Raw genomic sequence first — 23956 nt, 5'->3', positions numbered from 1 at the left:
GCATCGAGAAACTCAGAGAAATCTCCTTTCAGTCACGCCAAACGTCTGGTGCATTCTTCAAAATTAGTGTAAGACCGTTTGTGACTTTTGGTTTGTATTCACAACCTCAGATTATCCAAAAGTCAAAGTATGGCCTCATAATTCCATTGATTTTATTTCTAGCAGAACAAATTAAATGATCAACCATATACCTGCTTTAAATGTTTGGAGACAAAAATCTTAGAAAGGAAACATTTCAATTTTAATTATGAAAATAACAGTAAAACATTTAGAAAAAATTAAAATTGCTTATGGTTCTCCAACATAACTCAAAAGCAACAATAATTTGTATTGTTTTCATCCTTTTTGATATCTTTTTTATAGCTATAATTGAATAAAGCTACAAGAAATTTGTACTGTTGTGCCCACAGTTACCATGATCTTAGATTTGATTTATTTATTACTAAGAATATATAAATGGCTTTGCAATGTCCCCATGGGGAAATATTTATCCATTCTCTTGTTATGCAAATTGATCATATCAGATATGAGGCTACTAGAAGTAATTCTGGAATGAACATCTGGATTCATATAATTTTCATATTTCCTGCGTGGTGGGGGAGGGACAGTGACTCAGAAATGAGATCGCTGGTTGATAGGATCTGTCACATTGTACCTGTTTGTTTATGTGTACATGCACATTCAACTAAATTGGTGGCAGAAAGGAGAAGAACTCTTTTTTTGATGGCTACAATCAATTCCTTGGTAGATTCCGCTTAATCAGGGAAGGAGAATTTCTGGGGATTTTATGGGCCTCACCCCTTCTCCCATACTGTGACAGATAAAGGATTCCTCCTTTCTTCTTCAGGCTATTATTTTACCAGAAGAGCAGGCTGAGGCTGACACAAACAAGGACTAATGAGACTGAGGTTGAGATGTTGATTGTAACTTCTGAGATGGTCTTACAAAATGTCAAGCCATGTCCCAGTTGAAATACTGGAAGAGTTTTCATGGAGAAAGCAAATCTGAATGCAATAAGATGCTATCACAAAGCAAATTTTAGGTACAAAGTACAGTCCCTGTATATTTCCTTTACCTAACTTATTTTTCCTGGAGATAAAACAATGATGTTCAGTTTTTGAATATTAATTGTGACTAAATTTGTGAGAACAACAAAGATTTATAGTTACTTTACTCTTCTTTGAATTTTGCTCATTTTAATTCTAAAATCAACTTCTGTAGAGAGCCCTGTTGGGAGACATCTTTTCAGAAACATTGCTTTCCGTTCCTTAATATGAGAAGTATGGATTTTTACTAGTTTTGACTGAATTAGTTTATTTTTTGCTTGAGACCAAACATAGGATCGCTTCTCTGCCCTTTGGCTAAGATGAGGTGTACACTAAACATAGGTTTGGTAATCATGCATGCTACGTAATCGTGCGTGCTACGTAATTGTGCGTGCTACATAATCTTACGTGCTACGTCATTCACCAGCGGATGATTCCTGCGTCATTCCACATATTGAGCTTGAAGTGTGGACCTGCTTTTTTCCCTGACGAAACAGGGTGTCTGAGGCACAATTAGAACTGGAACGACTTCTCTCTCCTCTGGCCATCTCACTTGTGTGTCAGCCAAAATACACCGGCACCTGTCATCCCAGTGGAAAGGACGGGATCCCGGTGTCACAGCCGTTATTCCTCCCATGCACTGAGTTGCGGCCTCTGCCCTTTGGGTTTCTGAGATTTGTGGCAGAGGCAGACAGGAGGACAGACAGGTTGTGATCTGGCATGGTAAACTCTGTAGCAGCGGGATGTCAACCCGCTCACAGCGCACAGTGGCAGAGCCTGATCTGTTTGGGGAAAGATTCAGCTTACGAGGGAGATGCATGTGCAGTGGTACTGGAAAGATGAGTTCAGAGGTGCCAAGGGGAGTTCCGGTCGGAGAAGGCTGTGAGGGAAGAAAGCTCACAGGCAGGGGAAGTGGGACGCCCCAGATGAGTAGGCAAGTGCCTGGGATCCCCTGGGAATGATGAGGAGCGGAGGAATGGAGGCCTGGAGCCTAAGAGGAGGGCTTGAGTGAGAGGAGGTGTGCTGGACACAGCAGTAATGCCCAGGACTGGCTGCCCTTGGATTTAAAGTTTCTAGCTCATGGTTGTTCAGCTCCAATGACCAACAGCACGATATGACATCGTCTCCAAAACTTAGAATATAGAAGTGGGCGTAACCCAAGGGCTCCCTGGGGACTTGTGAGACCCAGCTCAATTCTCCTAGCCGTGTTTCTGTGAAGATATACTTGGGCTCAGTCTTTGTGCCAGGAAACTCTCAATGGATGCTCAAATGGCTAATACTTTATTTTTGTAAAAAGAGAAATAGTGGGGTAAAAGTATTGCCAAAAAGGAAACCTGAAGAAAAGTTTGAAATTGCATGAGTGTTTTCATCTAGTCTATTTGATTGAAGACTTTAAAGTTAAGATGCTTCAATATTTGGCCTAGAATTTGCTTCCCAGCCTCACTTGAAAAATATGAATATGGTAATCTGTTATATTATACTGGCTGGATTGGCTAATGCATTACTAGAAGCTCAGTGAAGATTATCTGACTGCTCCTTCCTTAGGCTGATGGATTTTTTAAAGGTTTCAAGCATCGCTGAACTTTGATGGTGGCTATATTTCTCATTACAGTAAAAAAAAAAATCTTTTTTGTACCCCGGTTCCCATTGATCAACCCCATGAGAACTTGTAAAGATGTGATTCTTTGTTTTTGGTTAAATATTTTGAAATGGATCTTGCTTTTCTACATTTAATTGTCTTCACTAAGCACATGCTACTTGGGAATCAGTGGGAAAATAGAAGCAAAAGCTTTGGGGAGAAGAGGTCATACACACTGGCAAAAGGAAATGCCAGATTTGAGCTCGCCTTGAGTTTGATCTTTGGTATTACTGTATCAGGAAGGCTCTTTCCAGTCCTGGAGACAAACAGAGGAGGAGCATGGATGTGGTAGTGTGAAGCCAGATCCCAGCAGGCTAGGAAGAAAGGAAAGATCTGAAAGGTACTTTAGAAAAATGTGTGGCAGAAAATTGTTGATGGGTTGAGTATGACAGACACAAGATAAAAAGGAGTTAAAGGCCTTCCTTACTAAAATGCTTGACTCAAGTGATAGTGTGAGTATAGATGGGGAATTCTATTTCTCTTTTCTTCTTTCCTTCTTTTCCTTCTTTTTAACCCTACTTAAGGTGTTGACAGAAAGAGAAGAAAAGCCCAGCAAGGATATGTTTGGTGCCTGTGTGAGTCACTGGGTGAGGCAGTTGTTTGCCCAAAAGGAGCCAAGTAATGGAGAGCAAATTAAATAAATACCATTCAGTTATTAGTTATTATTTGTTTTGTATTTATTTTTCTTGAGGCTGTTTGGAGAGATGGCCTTATCATTATGTACATTCTTATCCAGATAGAATGTAGTGTGTCTTCCTCTTTAAGGGGTGTAGTATGAGAGAGAAAGGAAGAAGGAGTGAGAGGAGAGATAGAGAGAGAGTCAGGCTTCTCTATCTTGTACTCTATGATGTGCTACCAGCTGATATTCAAACTCTCAGAAAACATTGGCTTTGAGGCCAACCTGGACAACTTAGCAAGACCCTGTCTCAAACTGAAATGACTGGGATATAGCTCAATAGTAGAGTACATGCCTAGCATGCATGAGGCCCTGGGTTCAGTTCCTAGCATTGCCAAAAAAATAGAAATAAACACACACACACACACACACACACACACACACACACACACAGTGTTCATTTTTACATAGGAAGCTTTCTGTCTTTACAGAGTTTTTAAATGCTCCTTCTTTGTTAAATGGTTGTTGAGCTCCACAGAATTCTGGATATTTCCGTCGCTGATATGAGGCAAATGATTTAGCAAGCAGAGATTCTGGATTGGATTACCAGAAAGTTCAAACCCAAGCTTTCCCCCTTGCTGACCTTGCAACCTTAGATTCTTTCCTGTTTCCTCATCTGTGAAATGGGGAACCAAGGCCATTTGTCTCTTTGTGCTGTATAGAACTACAGCCCAGGGCAAGGCCTGCACATGGCCCATTGTGTAGCGCAAGCTGTTTTGTGTGATGAGCTGATGAGGTCTTTGAGGGTGAAGAGTGAGCATGCAGTGGTCTCTCTCCTGCAGTTCCTTGAGCAGAGGCAGGCGGAACTCGCCGAAATAGCTGACTCCAACCCTTCACCTTCGTGGTGCTATTATCAATTACACTTGGCATTTTATTAAGGCTGTCTAGCTATTTTCTGCTTCTTTTGGAGGCTTAGAAAACATTTGCCATTGACAAATTTTATCTTTCAGGTTTTTAGCTTTCTGTGCCCTGTGTCCTAGGCTTTGGGACATGTAGTCAGAGAAAATGCACACAAAGACTATTGTAGGGCCTAGGGGCAGGGATTGAATTCGCTGTTTTCTCATAGGTATGATATCACAACTGCCTAAAGTCAAGAGTGCACAGGTATGCATTTGCACGCATGTGCATGCGTGCATACACACATACACACACACACACACACACACACACACACACACACAGGCCAGCAATCTGCTGCATACTGTCCCATGATGTTCATGTGTTTCACTTTGAAGGGACACAGAGCTGGAGATTCTCTGATGAGTCACCCTCTTTCCTCTGTTTCCCTGCAGGAATCCACTGTGAACTGTACAAGGATCCCTGTGCCAACGTCAGCTGCCTGAACGGAGGCGCCTGCGACAGCGAAAGCCTGAACGGCACGTGCGTCTGCGCACCAGGCTTCACAGGCAAGTGGCCCAGGAGCTGAGGTTTCAGGTTTACTGTAAAGCCCTGAGATCACAGAGCTTAAAAATTCCAAATCTAAAAGGCACAAACGATGACAAAATAGAAGTGTTGTACAGTGGCAAAATGTAAAGAAGCGCTGCTTGAATGAAGTTTTATTTTAAAACAGTCGGCTATGTTTTCATTAAGTGGAAGCCATCTGCAATCAGCTTGGGGGCTTGGATTTGCTGAGTGTCATCACTGCATGTTAGAGCCGCAGCTTGGAAATGTGAGAAATGAGCCAATACACGGACACCCAGAAATGTGCTTGTGCACGGAAAGGGTGTAACGTTAGAGAGTTAAGGTGGAAGGCAGTGGGAAGGATCCTGTATGTCTTCTACGGAAACTGCATGCAGCTTCCACATTTATTTTTATTGAACCATATAAAGGTAACAGGATTTTAGAAACGGAAGGAAATTAGCAGCAGTAGCAAGTGAGGGAAGACACCCAGGTGTGTGGCTACCGCAGGTGCAGGTACTATTGCAGTGGGGAGGAAGGAGGGGGCTGGGAGAGTGTGGGCCACAAGAGCTGGGTTCAACAGGAGCCTGGCTGGTCACCAAACTCTGAATGAGGGAGTTAGCTCTAGGTTGGGAACTCCAGCCTAACATGGTGTCCTTTTTCTGAGCTACCCTCCGTGAGCTTCAGGGAGTTTTGTGAATCTTGAAAAGCAGTTGTGAAGTTCTGTGTGGCTGTATCTGGGTGAAGGGGAGGTTCTCTAATTTCCATCAGAATCTCCAAGGAACTCTGAACCACCAGAGTACAATCTGTTTGAACCTTGGTTTTCCCCAAAGTTCTAGGAATCCTGAAACTTATTTATTATTTATTTTTTAATTTATTGGTACAATCTAGGTCTACAATACAGTTACATTCATTACTGGGATCCTGTACCTTCACATGACAGGTCTTGGTTCTCATGTCTTTCCCCCTTCCCTGCCCTCCCTTCACGCCCCTTCTCTCCTCCCCTCCCCATTAACAAACTCTTTATTTCCATTTTCTCATTTTCCATTTTTTCTTTTCCCTTATTTTCTTGCCCCTACCCTTCCCCCTTTCCCTACACCTTTAGCCCTTTTCTTCCTATTTCACACTCTTAATTATCCCATTAGGATCTTTCGTACTATTATCACACCAGGGAAACTATTCGGTATTTACACATGTGTGACTTACTTATTTCACTTAGGAGTATATCCTCAATATGTGTCCATTTTCCTATGAATTACTCTAATTTCTAATTTTTTATGGCTGAGTAGTATTCTATTTTATAGAAAAACCACATCTTCTTTATCCAGTTTCCAACAGATGGGCAGATGGGCTGTTTCCAAGTTTTAGCTATTACAAACTGTGCTGCTATAAACATTGGTGCACATATATCACTGTGATATGATTCTTTTAAATCTTTTGGAAAGATACCCAGCAGAGGGATGGCTGGGTCAAATGGAACCTCTAGACCTAGCTTTTTGAGGTATCTCCATATTGATTTCCATAGTGGTTGCACTAGTCTGCACTCCCACCAACAATGGAGAAGGGTTCCTTTCTCCCCACAACTCCACCAACATTTGTTATTGTGTGATTTCTTGATAGCAGCCATTCTTTGTGGGGTGAGGTGGAATCTCAGTGTTGTTTTCATCTGCATCTCTCCAATGACCAGTGATGTGGAGCATTTTTTCATATATTTACTTGCTGCTTTTACTTCTTTGTCTGAGAAATGTCTTTTCATTTCAGATGCCCATTTTTGAATTGGGTCTTTATATTTGGGGAGGCTGCTTGTTTTGAGTTCTTTATATATTTTAGATAATAGTCCTTTGTCTGAGGAACAGCTGGTAAAATTTTTTTCCCACTTTGTAGGTTGTTTCTTAGTTCTGTTGATGGTTTCTTTTACAGTGCAGAAGCTTTTTAATAAGATGAGATCCCAGTTGCTGATTCTTTCTTCTAGTTCCCGTGCTACTGAGGATTTGTTCATAAAGTCTTTTCCTATGCCAATGTCTTCAAGAGTTCTGCCTAATTTATCTTCCATCAAGTTTAGTGTTTCTGTTTTAATATTTAGATCTTTAAGACACTTTGATTTTAATTTAGTGCATGATGAAAGATAAGGGTCTAATTTTAATCTTTGGCAGGTTGAGATCCAGTTTTTCCAACACCATTTATTAAAGAGGCTATCTTTCCTCCACTGAGGATGGTCAGCTCCTTTGTCAAAGATGAGGTAGCTTAGTACATCTGGAGTTGTTTCTGTATCTTCCAGTCTTTTCCACTGATCCTCAGGTCTGTTTCTTTGCCAGTACCATGCTGTTTTTATCACAGTGGCTTTGTAGTATAGTTTCAGATTGGGAATTGTTATACCCACTCCATGTGTCTGTTGCCTAGTATGGCTTTTGCTATTCTAGGTCTCCTATGGTTCCAAATGAATTTTTGGATTCTTCTTTCTTGTTCTGTGAAGTATAGTGTTGGAATTTCAATTGGTATTGCATTGAATCTGTATAGCAGTTTTGGTAGTATGGCCATTTTCACTGTGTTGATTCTCCCTACCCAGGAGCACAGGATATCTTTCCATTTTCTTATATCCTCTTTGATCTCTTTTTTCAGAGTGCGTGATTTTCAGTGTAGAGGTCTTTTGCTTCTTTTGCTAGATCGATTCCCAGATACTTCATTTTTTTGGGTGCTATTGTGAAAGGAATTGTTTCCCTAATTTCTCCTTCAGTGAGTCTGTTATTTGTGTAGAAGAAGGCTGTTGATTTTTGGGTGTTGACCTTGTATCCAGCTACTCTGCTAAAAGTGTCTGTTAAGTTAAGAAGTCTTTTGGTGGAGCTTTTTGGGTCTTCAATGTAGAGTATCGTATCATCAGCAAATAATGACAGTTTAACTTCTTCCTTTCTTATCTTTATTGCTTTAATTTCTTTCTCTTGTCTAATTGCTATGGCAAATGTTTCCAGAACTATATTGAAGAGGAGTGGTGATAGTGGGCATCCTTGTCTTGTTCCTGATTTTAATGTGAAGGTTTTCAGTTTTTGGCCATTTAATATGATGTTGGCTGTTGGTTTTTCAGATAGCCTTTATAAAGTTGAGATATAGACCATCTATCCCAATTTTTTGTAGATTTTTTATCATGAATGGGTGTTGAATTTTGTCAAATGCTTTTTGTGCATCTATTGAGAGGATCATGTGGTTCTTGTCCTTGACTTTGTTAATATAGTGTATTACATTTATTGATTTACGTATGTTGAATCATCCTTGCATCCCTGGAATAAATTCGACTTGGTCAGGATGTATGATCTTCTTGATGATCCTCTGTATTCTGTTTGCTAGTATCTTATTGAGGATTTTTGCATCTATGTTCATTAAGGAGATTGGCCTGTAGTTCTCTTTTTCAGTTCTGTCTTTACCTGGTTTGGGAATCAAAGTGATACTTGCTTCCAGGAATGAATTTGGAAGTATAGCTTCCCTTTCAATTTCATTGAAAAGTTTGAAGAGTAATGGCAGTAGTTCTTCTCTAAATGTCTTGTAAAATTCAGCAGTGAATCTATTAGGACCTGGGCTTTTCTTTGTTGGTAAGTTTTTAATTTCATTTTCAGTTTCACTGATTGTGATTGGGGTGTTTAAAATGTTTTTATCTTCTTTGTTCAACTTTGGTAATTCATAAGTATCTAAAAATCTGTCCACTTCTTCTGTGTTTTCCATTTTATTAGAGTACAATTTCTCATAGTAGGTATTAATGATCCTCTGGATTTCTTTCGGATCTGTTGTGACTTCGCCTTTTTCATTCCTGATTGCATGAATCTGAGCCTTTTCTTTCCTTTTTTTGATAAGGTTTGCTAAGGGTTTATCAATTTTATTTATTCTTTAAAAAAAACTCTTTGATTCATTTATTTTTTGTATTGTTTTGTTAGTTTCCATTGCATTGATTTCTGCTGTAATCTTTATAATTTCCTCTCTTGTTCGAGCTTTGGGTTTTTCTTGCTCTTGTTTTTCTAGGAGTCTATGATTTATCATTAGGTTGTTTATTTGAGCTTGCTCTGTTTTCTTAATGTGGGCATTCAGTGCTATGAATTTTCCATGTAGAACTGCTTTCATTTTGTCCCATAGATTCCTGTATGTTGTATTGGCATTTTTGTTTATTTGTAAAAACTGTCTGATTTCTTCTTTAATTTCCTCTGTGATCCATTGATTGTTCAGGAGAGTGTTGTTCAATTTCCATGTGTTTGTGAAGTTCTTACGGTTTCTTATGCTATTGATCTCCAGCTTTATTGCAGTGTGATCTGATAGTATACAGGGAATAACTTCAATTCTTTTGCATTTATTCACACCTGTTTTGTGAACTACTATGTGATCTATCTTGGAGAATAATGCATGTGCAGCTGAAAAGAATGTATATTCTGATTTTGTGGGGTGGAACACTCTATAGACATCTAATAAGTCCATGCGTTCAAAAGCTTGGTTCAGTTCTAGTATTTTATTGTTGATTTTTTTTTGTCTAGATGATCTGTCTATTTGTGATAGTGAGGTATTTAGATCCCCCCACTACACTTGTATTAGTGCTTATTTGATTTTTCATGTTACTTAATATTTGTTTTATATAATTGGGGGCATTTATATTTGGTGCATATATGTTTATGATTGTCATTTCTTCCTTTTGGATTGTTCCCTTTACAAGGATGTAGTGGCCTTCTTTGTCTCTCTTAATCAGTTTTGGTTTGAAATTTATTTTGTCTGCAAATAAGATTGCTACCCCTACTTTTTTCTGGGCTCCTGTCACGTGGAGGATTGTTTGCCATCCTTTCACTTTCAGTCTATGGGCTTCTTTTTGCACTAGGTGTGTTTCTTATATACAACATATTGTTGGGTTTTGCTTCTTAATCCATTCTGCCAATCTGTTTCTCTTGATTGGTGAATTGAGGTCATTGACATTGATGGTTATAACTGATATGTACTGACTTATTATTGTCATGTTGTTGTCCTTTTGTTGACTCTTTTTAATTTTTTGTCCTCTCCTTTTACTTTCTTGCCTTGGCTATTTGAATTGCTCTTTTGGGCCTGATGGTGTTGTGATCTTCATTGTCTTTTTCTAGGATATTGTTTAAATTTTCTTGTAGTGCTGGTTTAGTATTCATGAAGTTTCCCAAGTGTTCTTTGTCATGGAAGTATTTTATTTCTCCATCCATTCTGAAAGAGAGTTTTGCAGGATACATCAGCCTTGATTGTAGGTTATTTTCTTTTAGGACTTGAAATACCTCACTCCAGGCTGTCCTTGACCTGAGGGTTTGTGTTGAAAAGTCTGCTGTGATTCTGATGGGCTTTCCTTTCTTTTCTCTTACTGCTTGTAGTATTTTGTTCTTCTGTTGGGTTTCTGGGATCTTGATTATTATATGTCTAGGTGTAGATTTTTTTTTTAATTGTGGCTAGTTGGAGTCCTATATGCCTTGCTTATCTGTATGTCAAAATCTTCACCTCTGTTTGGGAAGTTTTCTGTCATTAATTCTGTGAACAGCTTTTTTTAAGTCATTTGCATTTTCTCCTGCTACTTCATGGATTCCTATCAGTCTTATGTTATTCTTCTTTGCATCATCTAGGAGTTGTTGGATCGATTTCTCATGCTGCCTTACTGTTTTTAAGAGACTTCTCTTTTCACGGTCACTGTCTGCAATCCTATCTTCTATATCTGAGATTCTATCTTTGCAATCTTTTATTCTGTTGCATATGCTTTCAAGAGAGTTTTTAATCTCCTGTATATCTGTTTGAATCTGTTTAATGGATTCCATTTCTTTCCTATGTTGGGTGTTCATTGTTTCCATTTCTTTCTTATTCTGGGCCTTCATGGTTTCTATTATGTTCCTAAGCTCAACTATTTTTTTTTTTCAGTTTCTGTTCTGTAGTCTTGAATCATGTCTTTCATTTTGCTCACCATCTCTACAGTTATCTGGCAAATTATTTCTGTTTTGATTTTTTCTAGAGCTTGATTGATCAGTTTTGTTACTTCCTGTGCTGTGAGTTCTGAGTGTCCTGGAGGTTCACTATCAGACTCTTCATCCTCCTTTGCCCTACTGCTTTCCATTGGTGGACTGGAAGTCTGTCTTTGTGGCTTGCTTAAATGTTTTCTCATCTTTATTTTTGCTGTTGGGTTGTCCTTGATTCAATCTCTGGGTCATTAAATCTTCCTGATATTGTTGTGTCCCAGCCTTTGATTCTCTAATGACTTATAGTCATTCTCATTTTCATAGTTGAGAAAACAACTCGTCAAATCAATCCCTATCCTTTATCCCAATTGATACAATCAGGAACACAATAGGATCAGTCACTACCCTTTTTAGCCAGCCATGCATCTGCAGAGTGCATCCAAGGACTGGCACAATCAATGGATCTGGGGGGGCGGTGCTCAGCAGCACCCGTGCAGCTACCCTCCTGGTGCTGGGTCCAGACAATCAATGGTGACTGCCAGGAAAGGCGCAGCTCTGGGGAAGGCCCATAGATTGGGCTGGGCCATGCAGCAGAGGGGAATCTGAAGAAGTCCAAGCCAGGACTGCTCTGTCTAGGAATCCTGAAATTTAGACAGCAGGACAGCATCTATGTTTTCAGAGCTTTGCTCTACTGACAGAGGCCATCAGGGTCTCCGTGGCTTGCAGGTTGGGAGAGGCTGATGTCTCAGGCACCCATAGAAGTGAGCAGGAAGACATGTGCCGCCCTCACTGTAGAGCTTCCTCTGCTCACTGTCCCCTCCATGCCCAAGCATTCTGCACTGCCCTGACCCTCGTCCATCCCATAGGAGCATCATTTGTGTTCCCGGGGAAGGTGCCAGCAGCCACTATGTGGGAGAAGCAACTTCTGATCTTCTTTCTATTTATCTGTGTCACAGGATTTCCTGGGACTGAGAAGTGGGCTTATTCCAGAAAACGATTCACAGATGGTTTTGTTTTGCTGAATGACTCATAAACACATACACACACACACACACACACACACACACACAAACACTTATATATCAGTCAATGGAGGCAAAAAATAATATTGGGGAAGCATCCTGGAGTTTTTCCAGATATTTTTATCCCACTGGTAATAAAAGCATGGAAGAAATATTACAAAGTATGTCTATAGAAAAAAAACCCAGGGGCTGGGGATTTAGCTCAATGGTTCGGTGGACAGCTTGCAAGTGCAAGGACCCAAGTTCAATCACCAGTACCAAAAAAAAAAAAAAGAAAACCCAGTACTTAAAGCTGAACTATCAGATATCATATTAACATTTTGATTGTTTTGATACTTAAGGATTTTCCTGAAGTTCTTCATGTATGTAATCATATATAGTATATATGCATAAATATTTGAACATAAAAACAATTGTACTGCCCATACTATTTCATAACCCGCTTTTCACTTAAAAATATATGTGCATCATGAATGTGAGTCTCTGTTAAGAAATATCCTCCTGTTTTATCATTTCTTCTGGCTGCCTTGTGGTCTGTTGTGTGAAAATCATGATTTTTATAGTCCCTCTGCAATTTGACTTTTAGGCAGCTAAGAACTTTTGCCTATGACAAACAGCATCAAAAGGAACATTAGTATATGCTCATCTCTGTGTATTTATCTTATTATTTGGGGAACATTTTCAGAAACTCGGGGTCCAGAACATATACATATTTCCATATTATTTTCCAGGGAAAACAACGTAGCAAATATTGGGCCGACATTCACTTCTACCAAGAGTGACAAGAGTGTCTACTTTATCATCTTGATACAAATGCTCCAGAATTGTCATTTTCATAGGCGAAAGTGCCATTTTAGTGTTTAATTTTCAGGTGTTTGACTCCCTGTTTGAAAATTTACATGTTTTTGTCATTTGTGTTTCTTCTTTTATGAACTCTATATCCATACCTTTTGTCTGCTTTTCTTCTAGTTCATTCATTCTAATCTTTACTCTTCTTGATTTGAAATAACTCTTCATATTTAGTATGTTATATTTAAACTGACCAGGTTATAAATATACCATCACTTGCCTTTTTTGTCATTTGCCTTTTAAATATGTATAAGGCTGGGAATTTAGCTCAGTGGTTCTGCCACCTGCCTCTCAAGTGCCAGGACCTGAGTTCAATCCCTGGTACAAAAAAAAAAATGTATAAAGTGTTTTGCTTTACATATATCATATTTTAATTTTATGTAATTTAACCTTGCTATTTTCTTTTGGTTTCTTGTTGTTTCATGAATTATTCTATCTATTAAGACTATAAGTGTTCTCATTATAATCGTCATGAGTTAGTTTTGTGCATTTAAATCTTTAGTCCATTTGAAATTTACTTTGGTATCTTGTGAGAGATAAAATATAATGCTTTCTTTAGAATCTGTAGCACATCTCCAGCTCCCTATTCAGGTGATGTCTCAAAAACATGTCAAGTTCATCGACTGTCTTCTCCTTTCTTCTTTAAATATTCACTATCTCATCAAATGGTATTACTGCCACCCCAGGTTTGCTGGTCCATCCCAACTAGTTCTCTATGGGGAATCATTTTGACACCTGTCTCTCCTTCTTATTAACCTGTATCTATCTGCTGAGGATTCCTAAAAACCTCTTAAAGCATCTTTACTCAGCAGAATTAGCACCAGGTGAACTTGGCTTCCTCCCTGCCTTCTGGCAATTCCTCCAAAAGTTCTCCCACACCTCTCCCCCCTTAACCCCAGTCCATTCTCCACACTGCAGAGACCATATCTGGTGGGAATCTCTTCTTGTTACCCCCTGCCTGTTGGCATTTCATTGTTCTGACCATCAAGCCCTGAGCAGACTCTTCTCATTCAGCCTTTCCAGCCTTGTTCTGGTTCCTCTTCTCACCAGAGTCCTAGATGCTCCGAATAAGATTTTTCTCAGTAACTATCATAGACCCTGGAGGTGGTTCTGATGTCCTTCTCAGTGCTGCATCATTCGGTGAGAAGAAGACTGAGACAGAGTTAAAGAGATAGATACAGGGAGCCAGGATGACCAGTGCTTGAGCAGTCAGAGGCTTGAACATGCAAAGGTCACGGAAACCCAGAGATGTTGATATTTACTGGTGACATCATAGTTAGGTTGAGGTAAAGGGGCTGTGTGGAGGGACTGTGTGGAGGTGCTATGGATACGTTGCTGATGCAGGCAAGGCTTGTAAAAGAAGAGACAAAGCTTTCTTGAATTAGGAACAGGACAGCCAAAATATAGGCTGTGGTTAATAATTATCCTTGTCTTTTTAGTAAAGAAGGTTTTAACTCTGGAAACAGAATTTGATTAAAAGTAACTGACCTCAGCCAGACTCATGTCTGTAAACAAGCCCATTGTGGGGTTAATGCTTTACAGGCTGCACTGCTTACAGGACTGCTTGGGGCAAAATCAGTGGGGTGGTCTCCCACACATAATATTCTTCCCCTCTGCCTCCTGTTTCCCAGACCCCTGTGCTTACCTCCCCACCACCACCATGGTGCTGATCACACTCAGGCAGCAAGCCTGACTCTAGGTACCCACTGGGTCACAGGAGCGGTTGGACTCAGCAGAGCAGGTTCCAGCGCCACTCTAGCTAGTCTTTGAGAACAGCAGCTGTCTGCATCTTTGTGGCCCTGCTGAATTTTCAGCCTGTCCAGGACCACAGAGTGATTGCTGAATAATTTGGGCAATTGTGCCGCTGAGTTTTACAGAACCTCCATCCAAGGAGATGCTCCATGCAGAAAGGGTTCTGTGGCCAAATTACTCTGGGACTTGGAACACGCCACATGGAATTTCATGAAGGATGTTTGAATACTGATGGCTCTGAGAGGTCTTAGAGTAAAGAGTCTTATTTATCTTTGCTTATTTTCTACCTATATTTGAGTATAGAATCTGTTTTTCCCCTTAAAAATGTATTTGCAGAACTGGGGATTGGGCCCAGAGCCTTCACACTGAGATACAGCTTCAGCTTTTGTTTCGCTGTTTGTTATTTTTCTTTTCTATTTTGAGAGAGGGTTTTGCTTATTTGACAAGTTGTCCAGGCTGGGGTCGAACTTTCAGTTCTCCCGCCTCAGTCTCGCAGAGTGCTGGGATTACAGGTGTGCACCTCCACGTCCAGCTAGAAGGAACAATCCTGAGAACTAGAGCATGCATGGAACCTCTCTGATTTTGGAGGCTGCTGCCTTGGATCCATATATTCTTATTGTATTTGAGGCTTAGCAAAACTTAACTTTGGGCAACTGTTGAGTGTTCGAGAGCTTCTTGATTGGCACAGTGGAGGGAATTAGGCAGATCATTGCTATTTAACTAGAGACTCAATCCAGTGACACTTTCATCTTTCCTGGCTGGGTGGAGACACGTCCCTCGGAGGCCAGCAGGTAAACTCTGGATATTCTCAGTGGAGAGCACCTTTTTCCTTGCTGAAGTTGAAAACAGGCTCCTTCCAATCTTCAAACCCAGAGAGAACCTGTTGCTCTCCCTCTCCTAGCCTGGGTGCTCTCTGATAACCCTTTGCACCTGGTTCAGATCCTGCTGGTCTTTTTGTCCACAGCTGTCTCTTGAGTCTTTACTATTCTGCTAGGTGGGTAATGCTGCCTCATATGGTTTCAAATTGAATTTTACTAATGGTAAATGACCTTGAATATCTTTGCATGTGCTTGCTTGACATCTGAGTCTCCTCCTGGGGGAAGGATCTCCTTCTGTCTTTTGCCCATTTTGTCATCCCAAAGCTACACATTAGCAACATGGCTTACGATCACTGGTGTTGACCTTGGACACTTAGCTGTGGTGGTGTTGGTCAGATTTTCCCACTGTACCATTACTTTTCTCCCTCCTTCCCACACTTTGCTTGCTGGAAGGAACTCACTTTGTGCAGCCCACCCTCAAGGACTGGGGGACTATGCTCCCCTATAAGAACTGTTTGGAATTCTTCCGCTTGAGAGGTTTGCTTATTCCCCTCCATTTGCTTATTTATCCAGTCTTTTATTTATATTAACATGAACTTGTGAGTATTTAGTTTATACTCTGGGTTACAATCCAGTACTCTTCAAATTCATTTTGTTGTTCAAAATGTCCCGGCTTTGGTCACTGGGGGTTCTTTCAGTTGGCTGCGGTGACACATCCCTCTTATGGCAGGAGAGTGTTGCTGTTTTTGTTTTATTTTGTTTTGTTTTGTTAGCAGTTTGTATTTTCTGGCACTGCAAGATGTTCCAGTCTCATGTGTGTGTTTCCTGCCCCAGTCCCAGAATCGACGTCCGTTGCTCCAAGGGTTCCTGTTTCCTTATTGGAAAATGATATCAGAAATGAAGATCTGAGCACCATCTGCCCTCGTTGCTCCTGGGATGGCTTTGCTTTTAGGTGCTGTCAGCCGACAGAGCAAGGCAGATTAATATCTGTCTATCTGTCTATATCTTCCTAAGTGTATATGCATGTACATATCGTATGTTTCATCCTGTGTGGCCAAATATGCCAGTAGTAAGCTAAACATGAGTTACTGTGTGATCTCCAACTCTAATCTATCACCATGTGGACCAGTCTAGTCTTCTGCCTTTGTTTATTTATAAACTCCCACATCAGTAGACCATATCTGGCTCTTACCATTTGACAGCCCTTCATGTATTGTTCAATTCCACTGGACATGCACAGCAGGACTAAAATTGTTAACGTGTATCCTTGTGTGAAATAACATTACTCACCAGAACTCAATGGTTAGGCAGGGCTCCTTAGCATCCGGTCTGGTCAGTGCCTTTGATCAATGCCTCCTCCTCCACCCTGTAGTGAGGCTCGTTGGTACATTTATTACACACTTTCATTCCTTTTCACAGACTTTTTTCTTTCCTGGTATGGTCAAACTAGAGGTTTAATTTTTTTTTCTTTTTTTCCTTTGCCTGTAGAAGTAAAATTTCTCAAGGATCATTTATTTAAAAGGTTGTGTCTCACCAAGACCTGTCATGTAAAGGTACAAGATCCCAATAATGAATGTAACTGTACTGTATACCTAAAATGTACCAATAAACCCAATGAGGAAAAAAAAATAAATAAAAGGCTGAGTCTCCTTCACTAAATTCCCTTTGAACCTTTGTCAAAGCACTTGGCCATATTTGTATGGGTCTGTTTTAGATCCTCTATTCTTTTTCATTGATTTTTGTGTCTTTTCCTCTGCCAATACAACCCAGCCTTGATCAAATAAAATACTATTGTGGCTACACAACTATTGAATTGGGCCAAAAGATTTCTATCTATTTATTCTCTTTTATTTTCCAAAATCATTTCTTTGGATGCTGGTCATTGTGGAATAAGTTGTTGAATGATTTGATTTGGTTTTGTTTGTGTGTGTGTGTGTGTGTGTGTGTGTGTGTGTGCGTGTGTGTGCACATACACATGTGCTAGCTTTTCTTTGTGGTAGGTAAATTTCTTACCAGCCTATTTGATCCTTTCAATGTTCCTTTTGACATTTTGGGGTGTGAGTTTGGAGTGGCCTTCACTCTAGGGGTTGATTTACCTTACCACCTTGAGGTGAACTTTTGTAGCTTCTCTGAATATACTGAGTAGTCATTGAAATTTTTCCGTTCTGGCTTGGGTGAACTGGAATATTTCCAAGTCCCCTGTGAATTTGTGAAGTGTTCATCTTTTATATTGCTTGTTAGGCTCCTGGAGTTTTAGCTTACCCACAGTATTCAACAACAAACTCAAAGGATACAGCATATTTCTGGGTTTTTTTCTCCTGGATGCCTTTATCTTCTCTAGTGGTCTCCCCTCTGAATAATTACCCTGGCGTCCACAAACTCTGATCTCTGTCTCCTCCATTCAGTGAGACCATTGTGTTCTAAACTGGCCACAGGCAGAAATCCAGGATAATTGTGCTGCTAAACTATTTTATTTCTCTTCTTGCAGCAATCACAGTCCTGGACTGTCTATTGTCCAATTCTTGAAAGTGTTTTTTTTTTTCATATATTACATCAATTTGTCTAGTTGTTTACAGTGGGAGGATGACAAGTTCCAGTTACTTCACTATGATAGAAAAAGTTCCAAATAATTTTTTAGACTTGCTTCATCTGGAATAAAATCCTTGTGAAGAATAAGGGAATTATAGTTAAAGCGTCTGGCAGTGCCTAACACACGGGGGCATGAGCTTAATACTAGATAATTATGATTATAATGCTATCACTGATATCTCTCCAGGTAGTCTCTGACAGCTGAAGAATTTATGAATAGTAAAGACTTTGGAGTTTCTCTTGATCTTTTGCATTTCCTAATTTATCCAAGAAAGACAAACAGAATTAGTATGCTTGTAGACTTGCATAAGTACAGTGCTACAAAATACACCTATTATAGGTATTGCGTCTTAGAGAGTAGGAAATTGAAAAGAATGTGTCAAACATTTAAAGTTCAGACCCTGTTTACCAGCCTTAGTCAAGGAGAAATTTCATTTTATAATCTCTTCACAAATGTTATTCAAGCATAACAGTGATTAGAGGATAATTTATTTTTCCCCAACTCAGATGATAAAGAAGAGTATGCAAGTCAACTAAAGAATTTACTAGCTAGGGCCAAAAAAGGCTTATAGATTTATTAAGTTAACTATTAGTGAAGAAACATAGTATCTAATACTAAGAACGCATCTAATAAACTGAGCTAAGCTGCATGTAGTTTAGAAATGGAATGTCAGGGTGTTGAAATGCATAGAAAGACATAACGCTTTTAATTTGAGGGAAACATAATGGAAGTCGAAGTTGTTTTCCACAATTCATAATAAATGTTCATACACTTTGCATGAGATGGATAGTAAAAAGCGTGGTCACTTTAGGGCAGTGAACAGCAGTCATCCACGGGAGTCCTGTAGTTGAAAATCCCCTTGCATGACTCTGCCAGCCACCCCATGTTCTCACCAGCAGCATGAGAACCAGTTGAAGGAAAACGGATTCAACTGGAAGTGTTGGTTTGTATGCAGGTCACCTACTTGCATGTAGACACAGCTTTGAATTGCTGCAGGGCTCTGTCACCTCGCTGTGTGAAGAGCTGCCAGCTAACTGGGCCCCCAATGGCATGGAGTTTATATCATTTACTTAGGTCACTTCATTTCCGTTGCAGTTCTAAGGACATGGTGGTGGTGAAAATTACAATGGCATGGGGAAAACACTCTTTCTGGACCCTAGTTGTTAGGACCATGGATGGATGTTAGCCATTTGACAAAAGTCTACAGAAAGAGTCCCTCCTACATTTTTCTGCCGTCTTCATTCCTGCAAAATCCTTTCAATCCAGTGGGTTCCAAGAAGAGACATCCTGACTGTATACTACAGCCCCCAGTAACTCATGCTCTAACACGTGCATTGGACTGTTCCGTATTCTGAATGTTGAGTGCACCTGCTTAGAGAAACTCTGGGCTAGAGGAGTCTGGATAGACTGAATGGACAGTCCCTGGACTGCACTGCACAGAGTTTAGGAAATTAGACAAAAACAACATGGACGTTGGACATCAGGGAACAGAATAGGGCTTTTGAATTTGCCAGACTGGAATGGTGGGAAGTCAGGCCACTTCTGTGCTACTGTTATTCAGATAATGGGGTGTCCCATTTCAGAATTGCAGTGTTCATACTGCCAGCTGAATAAAGCTATCATTTACTAAACACCTCTGTTAAGCTTGCCTTCCCAAAGAGTTGGAAAATAGTACTGATGTATATATCTGTCAAGGTCTTTGGTTTTGTCCTTCAACATTTCTCAGCATATTCTTGTTTATGCCTCTTCAGCTAGTCTACCATGTAATGCCATCTGTAATAGTTTAGTCTATGTCCTTTCCCACTCAGAATGATTTACTCCATTAATAGAAAGACAAACTTTGAAATAGGTTAGCAAGATGCAATTTCATGTCCTTTCTCTCGATGTAAATTACTATATTTATTGCAAGAAACAAATTCACTTAGACACTGCTGAATTATAATCAACCTAGTCTGACCCAGAAGTAGTAAATGTTTTGTTCAAGAGATTTTACTTTTAAAATGAAATAGTCAGATGCCAGGATCCTAAAGAGTGTGAAATGAAACAGATGTGAAGTATTTTAGTGTGAGATTCCTCCTCCAAAATGGTCTGTAACATATGGTGGTTTTATAAATGTGAGGCAAACCAAAAGAAGATAGAAATTCAATTTAATGCTAAATAAGCCTGAAAGTAATTATCTGAATGTAATGAGATATTGTCTTTTGAAAAATGGACAAAATATTTTATTTGGTCCTTATTCAGTCTATGACTATAACAGTGCTAAGAGTTTTTTTTTTCCTTTTCTGCATTTACCTGACCAAATGAAGTCTTACTTTGAAAATTCCTTTTCCTCATTTTCACACTTTTAAGAGTGAATGCTTCAATTTGAAGGCTCCTCCTCAGCTTTGATGAGATGCCTTTGGGTTAGTTTTACAGTGACTTACTGTGATGAGTGTAAAATCACTTGCAGGTGGTTTTGTTCTTGGACCTTTTGATTACAAGCTCTTTTCTGTAAACTGATGTTTGGATCACTGTGACATTGGCTCTGGAACCTGTTCTGTAACTTTCTTCCGGATTCTCTGAGGAAGGTAATGATGCTTGGAAATGCTGGGTGTAGGGCAAGGTCAGGAACCCGAGGTCGTAGCCTTCGTTATGGTAGAACAATAGACTAAAGCGAAGGTGAGTTTCCTTAGGGCCACCTTTTCCCAGGGAGGATTTTGTCAGTTGTAGGTAAACCCCAGCAACTGTCTCTTCTTAAGGGGCCCAGGTTTTCCCTGAGCTTCTTGAGTCCACCTTCTCCCTGTGCCCCAGCCAGATCTAGGGATTTGGAAAGTGGAGTAAATTTTCGTAATTGAGTCAGGCCAGGCAGACAGCTGTGTCCAGAAAAGAGTGTCCAGTCTGGCAAATCCAATACTTGGCTACAAAATAATCAGAAACTGTGACTTTTCAGCATTCCGAGGTTTTAGAAAACTAAATAACAAGATACAGCTGCTGAAATCCAAAATAAAATTGACTTCTTTTGTAAATTCAGGAACCTAAGTTTGCTTTTCTGTCAACCTCAAAAGGTTTGCTTAGGTTTGGCAATCAGGTGGAATTAACTAGTCAATGGACCAAAGGAGAGGTTCTTCTTACAAGTATTTTTCTTTTTCTTTTCTGTCTTTCTGCTTTACTTTACTTTACAAAAGATCTTTTGTCTAGAATTTTCGGAGAGTTCTGTACTTTATCCACGGAATAGATCCATTTGGTGCCACTGCTGGACATCACAACCGCCAGCCCAGGATCTGGGGGTGATGGGAGCTGTCGCTAGACATCTCACTACCCCTTTCCCTGTCTCTCTAGGTGAAGAATGTGACATCGACATAAATGAGTGTGACAGTAGCCCTTGCCATCATGCTGGAACCTGCTTGGACCAGCCCAATGGTTACGCCTGTCGCTGCCCTCATGGCTGGGTGGGCGCAAATTGTGAAATCCGTAAGTGTTTCTGCGTCTCGGCTGCTGTTACTTAGCCTGACATTTTCCTTCAGCAAGAAGAGGGTGCCAACTGTGACCAGAAAGCCCCTGTACGCTGATACTGAAGCAGTGAAGGACAAAAGTGCCACCTGGGTCACAGCCGTGTCCCTGCTCTTCCCCGGCATTGTGCCCCGACCCCACTCCTCTCCTTCCCAAGTCTGCATCCAGCCTTTCTGCAAGGATGGGAATTTGCAGATGTCATCCAGAGTTCACTGTGACTCCGGCAGCCAAAAATGTGCTTAAGAGGGAAGCATTAGAGTCATATCAAAAAATAGAGCCTTTGTGCCACAAATTTTAAAAAGCCAACCCAGAATGTAAATTCACTTCACATGTTTGTCTCCCCGAGTGTGTTAAAATGCCTTGCGTTCCATCAGTTGCCTGAAGAAAAGTGCAGTGAGGGTGAGCTTTAAAGAAAAGCTGGAAAACATTTGGGCTCCTTCAGGGTCAGTGTTATATGATGGGTGAACTTGCGGAAGGTCGACAATGTCAGCATCAAGATTTGATACAGAGAAACTGTCTACCAAGACGGAAGTGAAAATGAGAGCTGACACAGGATTTTGTTTTCAGTTGTGTTGGAGATTGCTAAAGATTCAACATTAAAAGGTAGCGCCTTATGTAAGTCAGCCAGGGCAGGTGAAATCCAACCATTCTGGTTGGAGGGTTGCTTCTTCCTTATCTAGATGCTTCTTTTCCTGGGAACAATGTCCTGTAGGTGTCCTTTCTTGGGCCTCCTCATGCTCACTTTACTCCTTGGTGGATAAGAATAACCTGTCAGCTGTGTGAGTCTGGAAAGAAGCAAATAAGTGGACATAGCATTGTCTATCTGTTCATCTGTCTGTCTGGCTTCTTGAGCTCACCTGTCTGCTCTTCCATGCTGTGAGCGTTACAAGATCAAGCCTCTCAGCAGTGGTCCAGATGGGGAGAGGTTGTTGAACTCAGTATGTATCTGAAGTGGGGTGGCTAGGAAACTCTCTTATCCCAAAATATGAAGCACATTCCCTAGCATCAACTTTACCAATAACAAAGATACGATTTGGCCTCTTCCTGTCCCTTCTTTGTCTTTTCTTTGATTCATAACTTGAGAAGGAACAGAATATTTTTTTTCCAGCCTCTCGTCAACCTTCCCTAATGTTCCTATCCAGAATGGCCTCAGGACCAACTTTCTTTCCTGTAGAAGTGTGGGAAAAACTTCCTTGCTGAAGAGAAAGTCAAGAGATAGAAAAAGATTTCGATGCTAAAAATGCTAAAGACTGAAATGTGGTACAAAATATTGAGCTCCAGTGTAGTGGAATTGGTTGGTGGAGAGAATCCCAGACTTGGGCCATCAGGACCTTGGTTCATGCCCTGGCCACGGCTCTCAGAATGTGACTGCTATGCCTCAGTGTACATATCCGTAACATGAGACCAGTTTTCATTCTAAAATTTGGCAATTCTATGAAGTGACAAGTGTGACTTGGGGCACCGTATTATCTATTTATAACTTTAAAACAATATTTATGGAGATAAATATCTAGGGGACTATGGGTAAGAAAAGTCAGGGACACACAGGATGTCCTCAATATTTTTTGGAAGAAAAAATTCTACAATAGTAGAGAAAACATTTAAGTTTTACTGCCTTCTAGTGATGGCAGTGTAGTCAAAAGACACACAAGGGTGGAATAATAAAAAGGATCACATTTGGTTTCAAATTCTCACCGTCTCATATTCTAGCTCGGGGACAAATTTACCCCTCTGAACTTGTGATTACACTGAGCCCTTCCAGTTAAACCAGGATAATCTTTCCCTCTCTAGATCCTCAATTCAATCAACTTGCAAAATTCCTTGCTCCATAGAAGGCAAAACATTGACAAATCTGAGAAGTAGGACATGGGCATCTTTGAGGACCTTTATTTTGCATACTGTCTCACCCTGTCAACTGTTTCATTTCTTCTCCTACTTGTCTTTCAAAATGATACTATTTAGAGATTACTTGGAATCAATATTACCTATAACAGTTTTGTCTAAGGATGTTATTTCCATGACTGTGGGTTGTCCCTACTCAAGATGAGACTACAACTGGAATAAACGCAGCTCTCCAGGCCAAGGTGTTGGGTCTTAGACTGAATCTCCTGCCACCTCCAGCCACAAATGGGAGAAATGTTACTTCATCGCTCTGGAGCCTGGCTTTTCATCCATAAAATGAGGGATTCAGTGTTCTAATTAGTGCTTATGCTTCTAGTTCTAGTATTATGGGATTTCAGCCTCACAATAGTATCATAGTAGGCCAGGATGCACAAATTACAAGGTAGGGACTTGCTCTTATTTTTCTCTTACAGAATCCTACAGAATGTTGACTTTTGCACATGCAAAAAAAAAAAAAAAAAAGTTTAGTATAAAATACATATGGGAGGCTTACAAATACAGAGGCTATGCATACTCTGAAAACTTGCTTCTCCTTAATGAACAACATGTGAGAATCAGTTGACTTTGTTCTAGAGATTCCAAAACCCCAAGAGGATTTTTATGCGCATTCATACCATTTTAGCTGTTCCATAGTTAGTTACTTCCTGTGCCCAGTGTTTACCCTGATGATGGATGTTTCTTAGGAATTTTCCCCTTTTGAGTTACTGTTAGGTCCCCACTTAGTATAGAAGTAGATTAAACATATTTACCAACAGATTTACACACACAATATAGCAGACTAAACAGACTTACCAAAATCATCAAGAAAATTGGTCCTGGACCATCCTAATAGAATAATTCAAATAGCTGAT

At 40.2% G+C, this 23956-nt stretch overlaps 1 protein-coding gene across 1 annotated transcript in view; it reads left to right on the top strand.

The window, feature by feature from the left end:
• Positions 1-23956, top strand: part of Dner (delta/notch like EGF repeat containing) — a 195230-nt gene that overhangs the window by 155944 nt on the left and 15330 nt on the right. Inside the window, exons 9-10 of the mRNA XM_010608136.3 lie at positions 4654-4767; positions 21033-21164. Coding sequence (XP_010606438.2) covers positions 4654-4767; positions 21033-21164 — 246 coding nt within the window. The remainder of the gene's footprint in view (positions 1-4653; positions 4768-21032; positions 21165-23956) is intronic.

Source organism: Fukomys damarensis, unplaced genomic scaffold (genome assembly GCF_012274545.1).
Source record: "Fukomys damarensis isolate Sample0158 unplaced genomic scaffold, DMR_v1.0_HiC HiC_scaffold_16, whole genome shotgun sequence".
Taxonomy (NCBI): domain Eukaryota; kingdom Metazoa; phylum Chordata; class Mammalia; order Rodentia; family Bathyergidae; genus Fukomys; species Fukomys damarensis.
The sequence above is the reverse complement of the archived record's forward strand: the minus strand, read 5'-3'. Positions and strand labels throughout refer to the sequence as shown.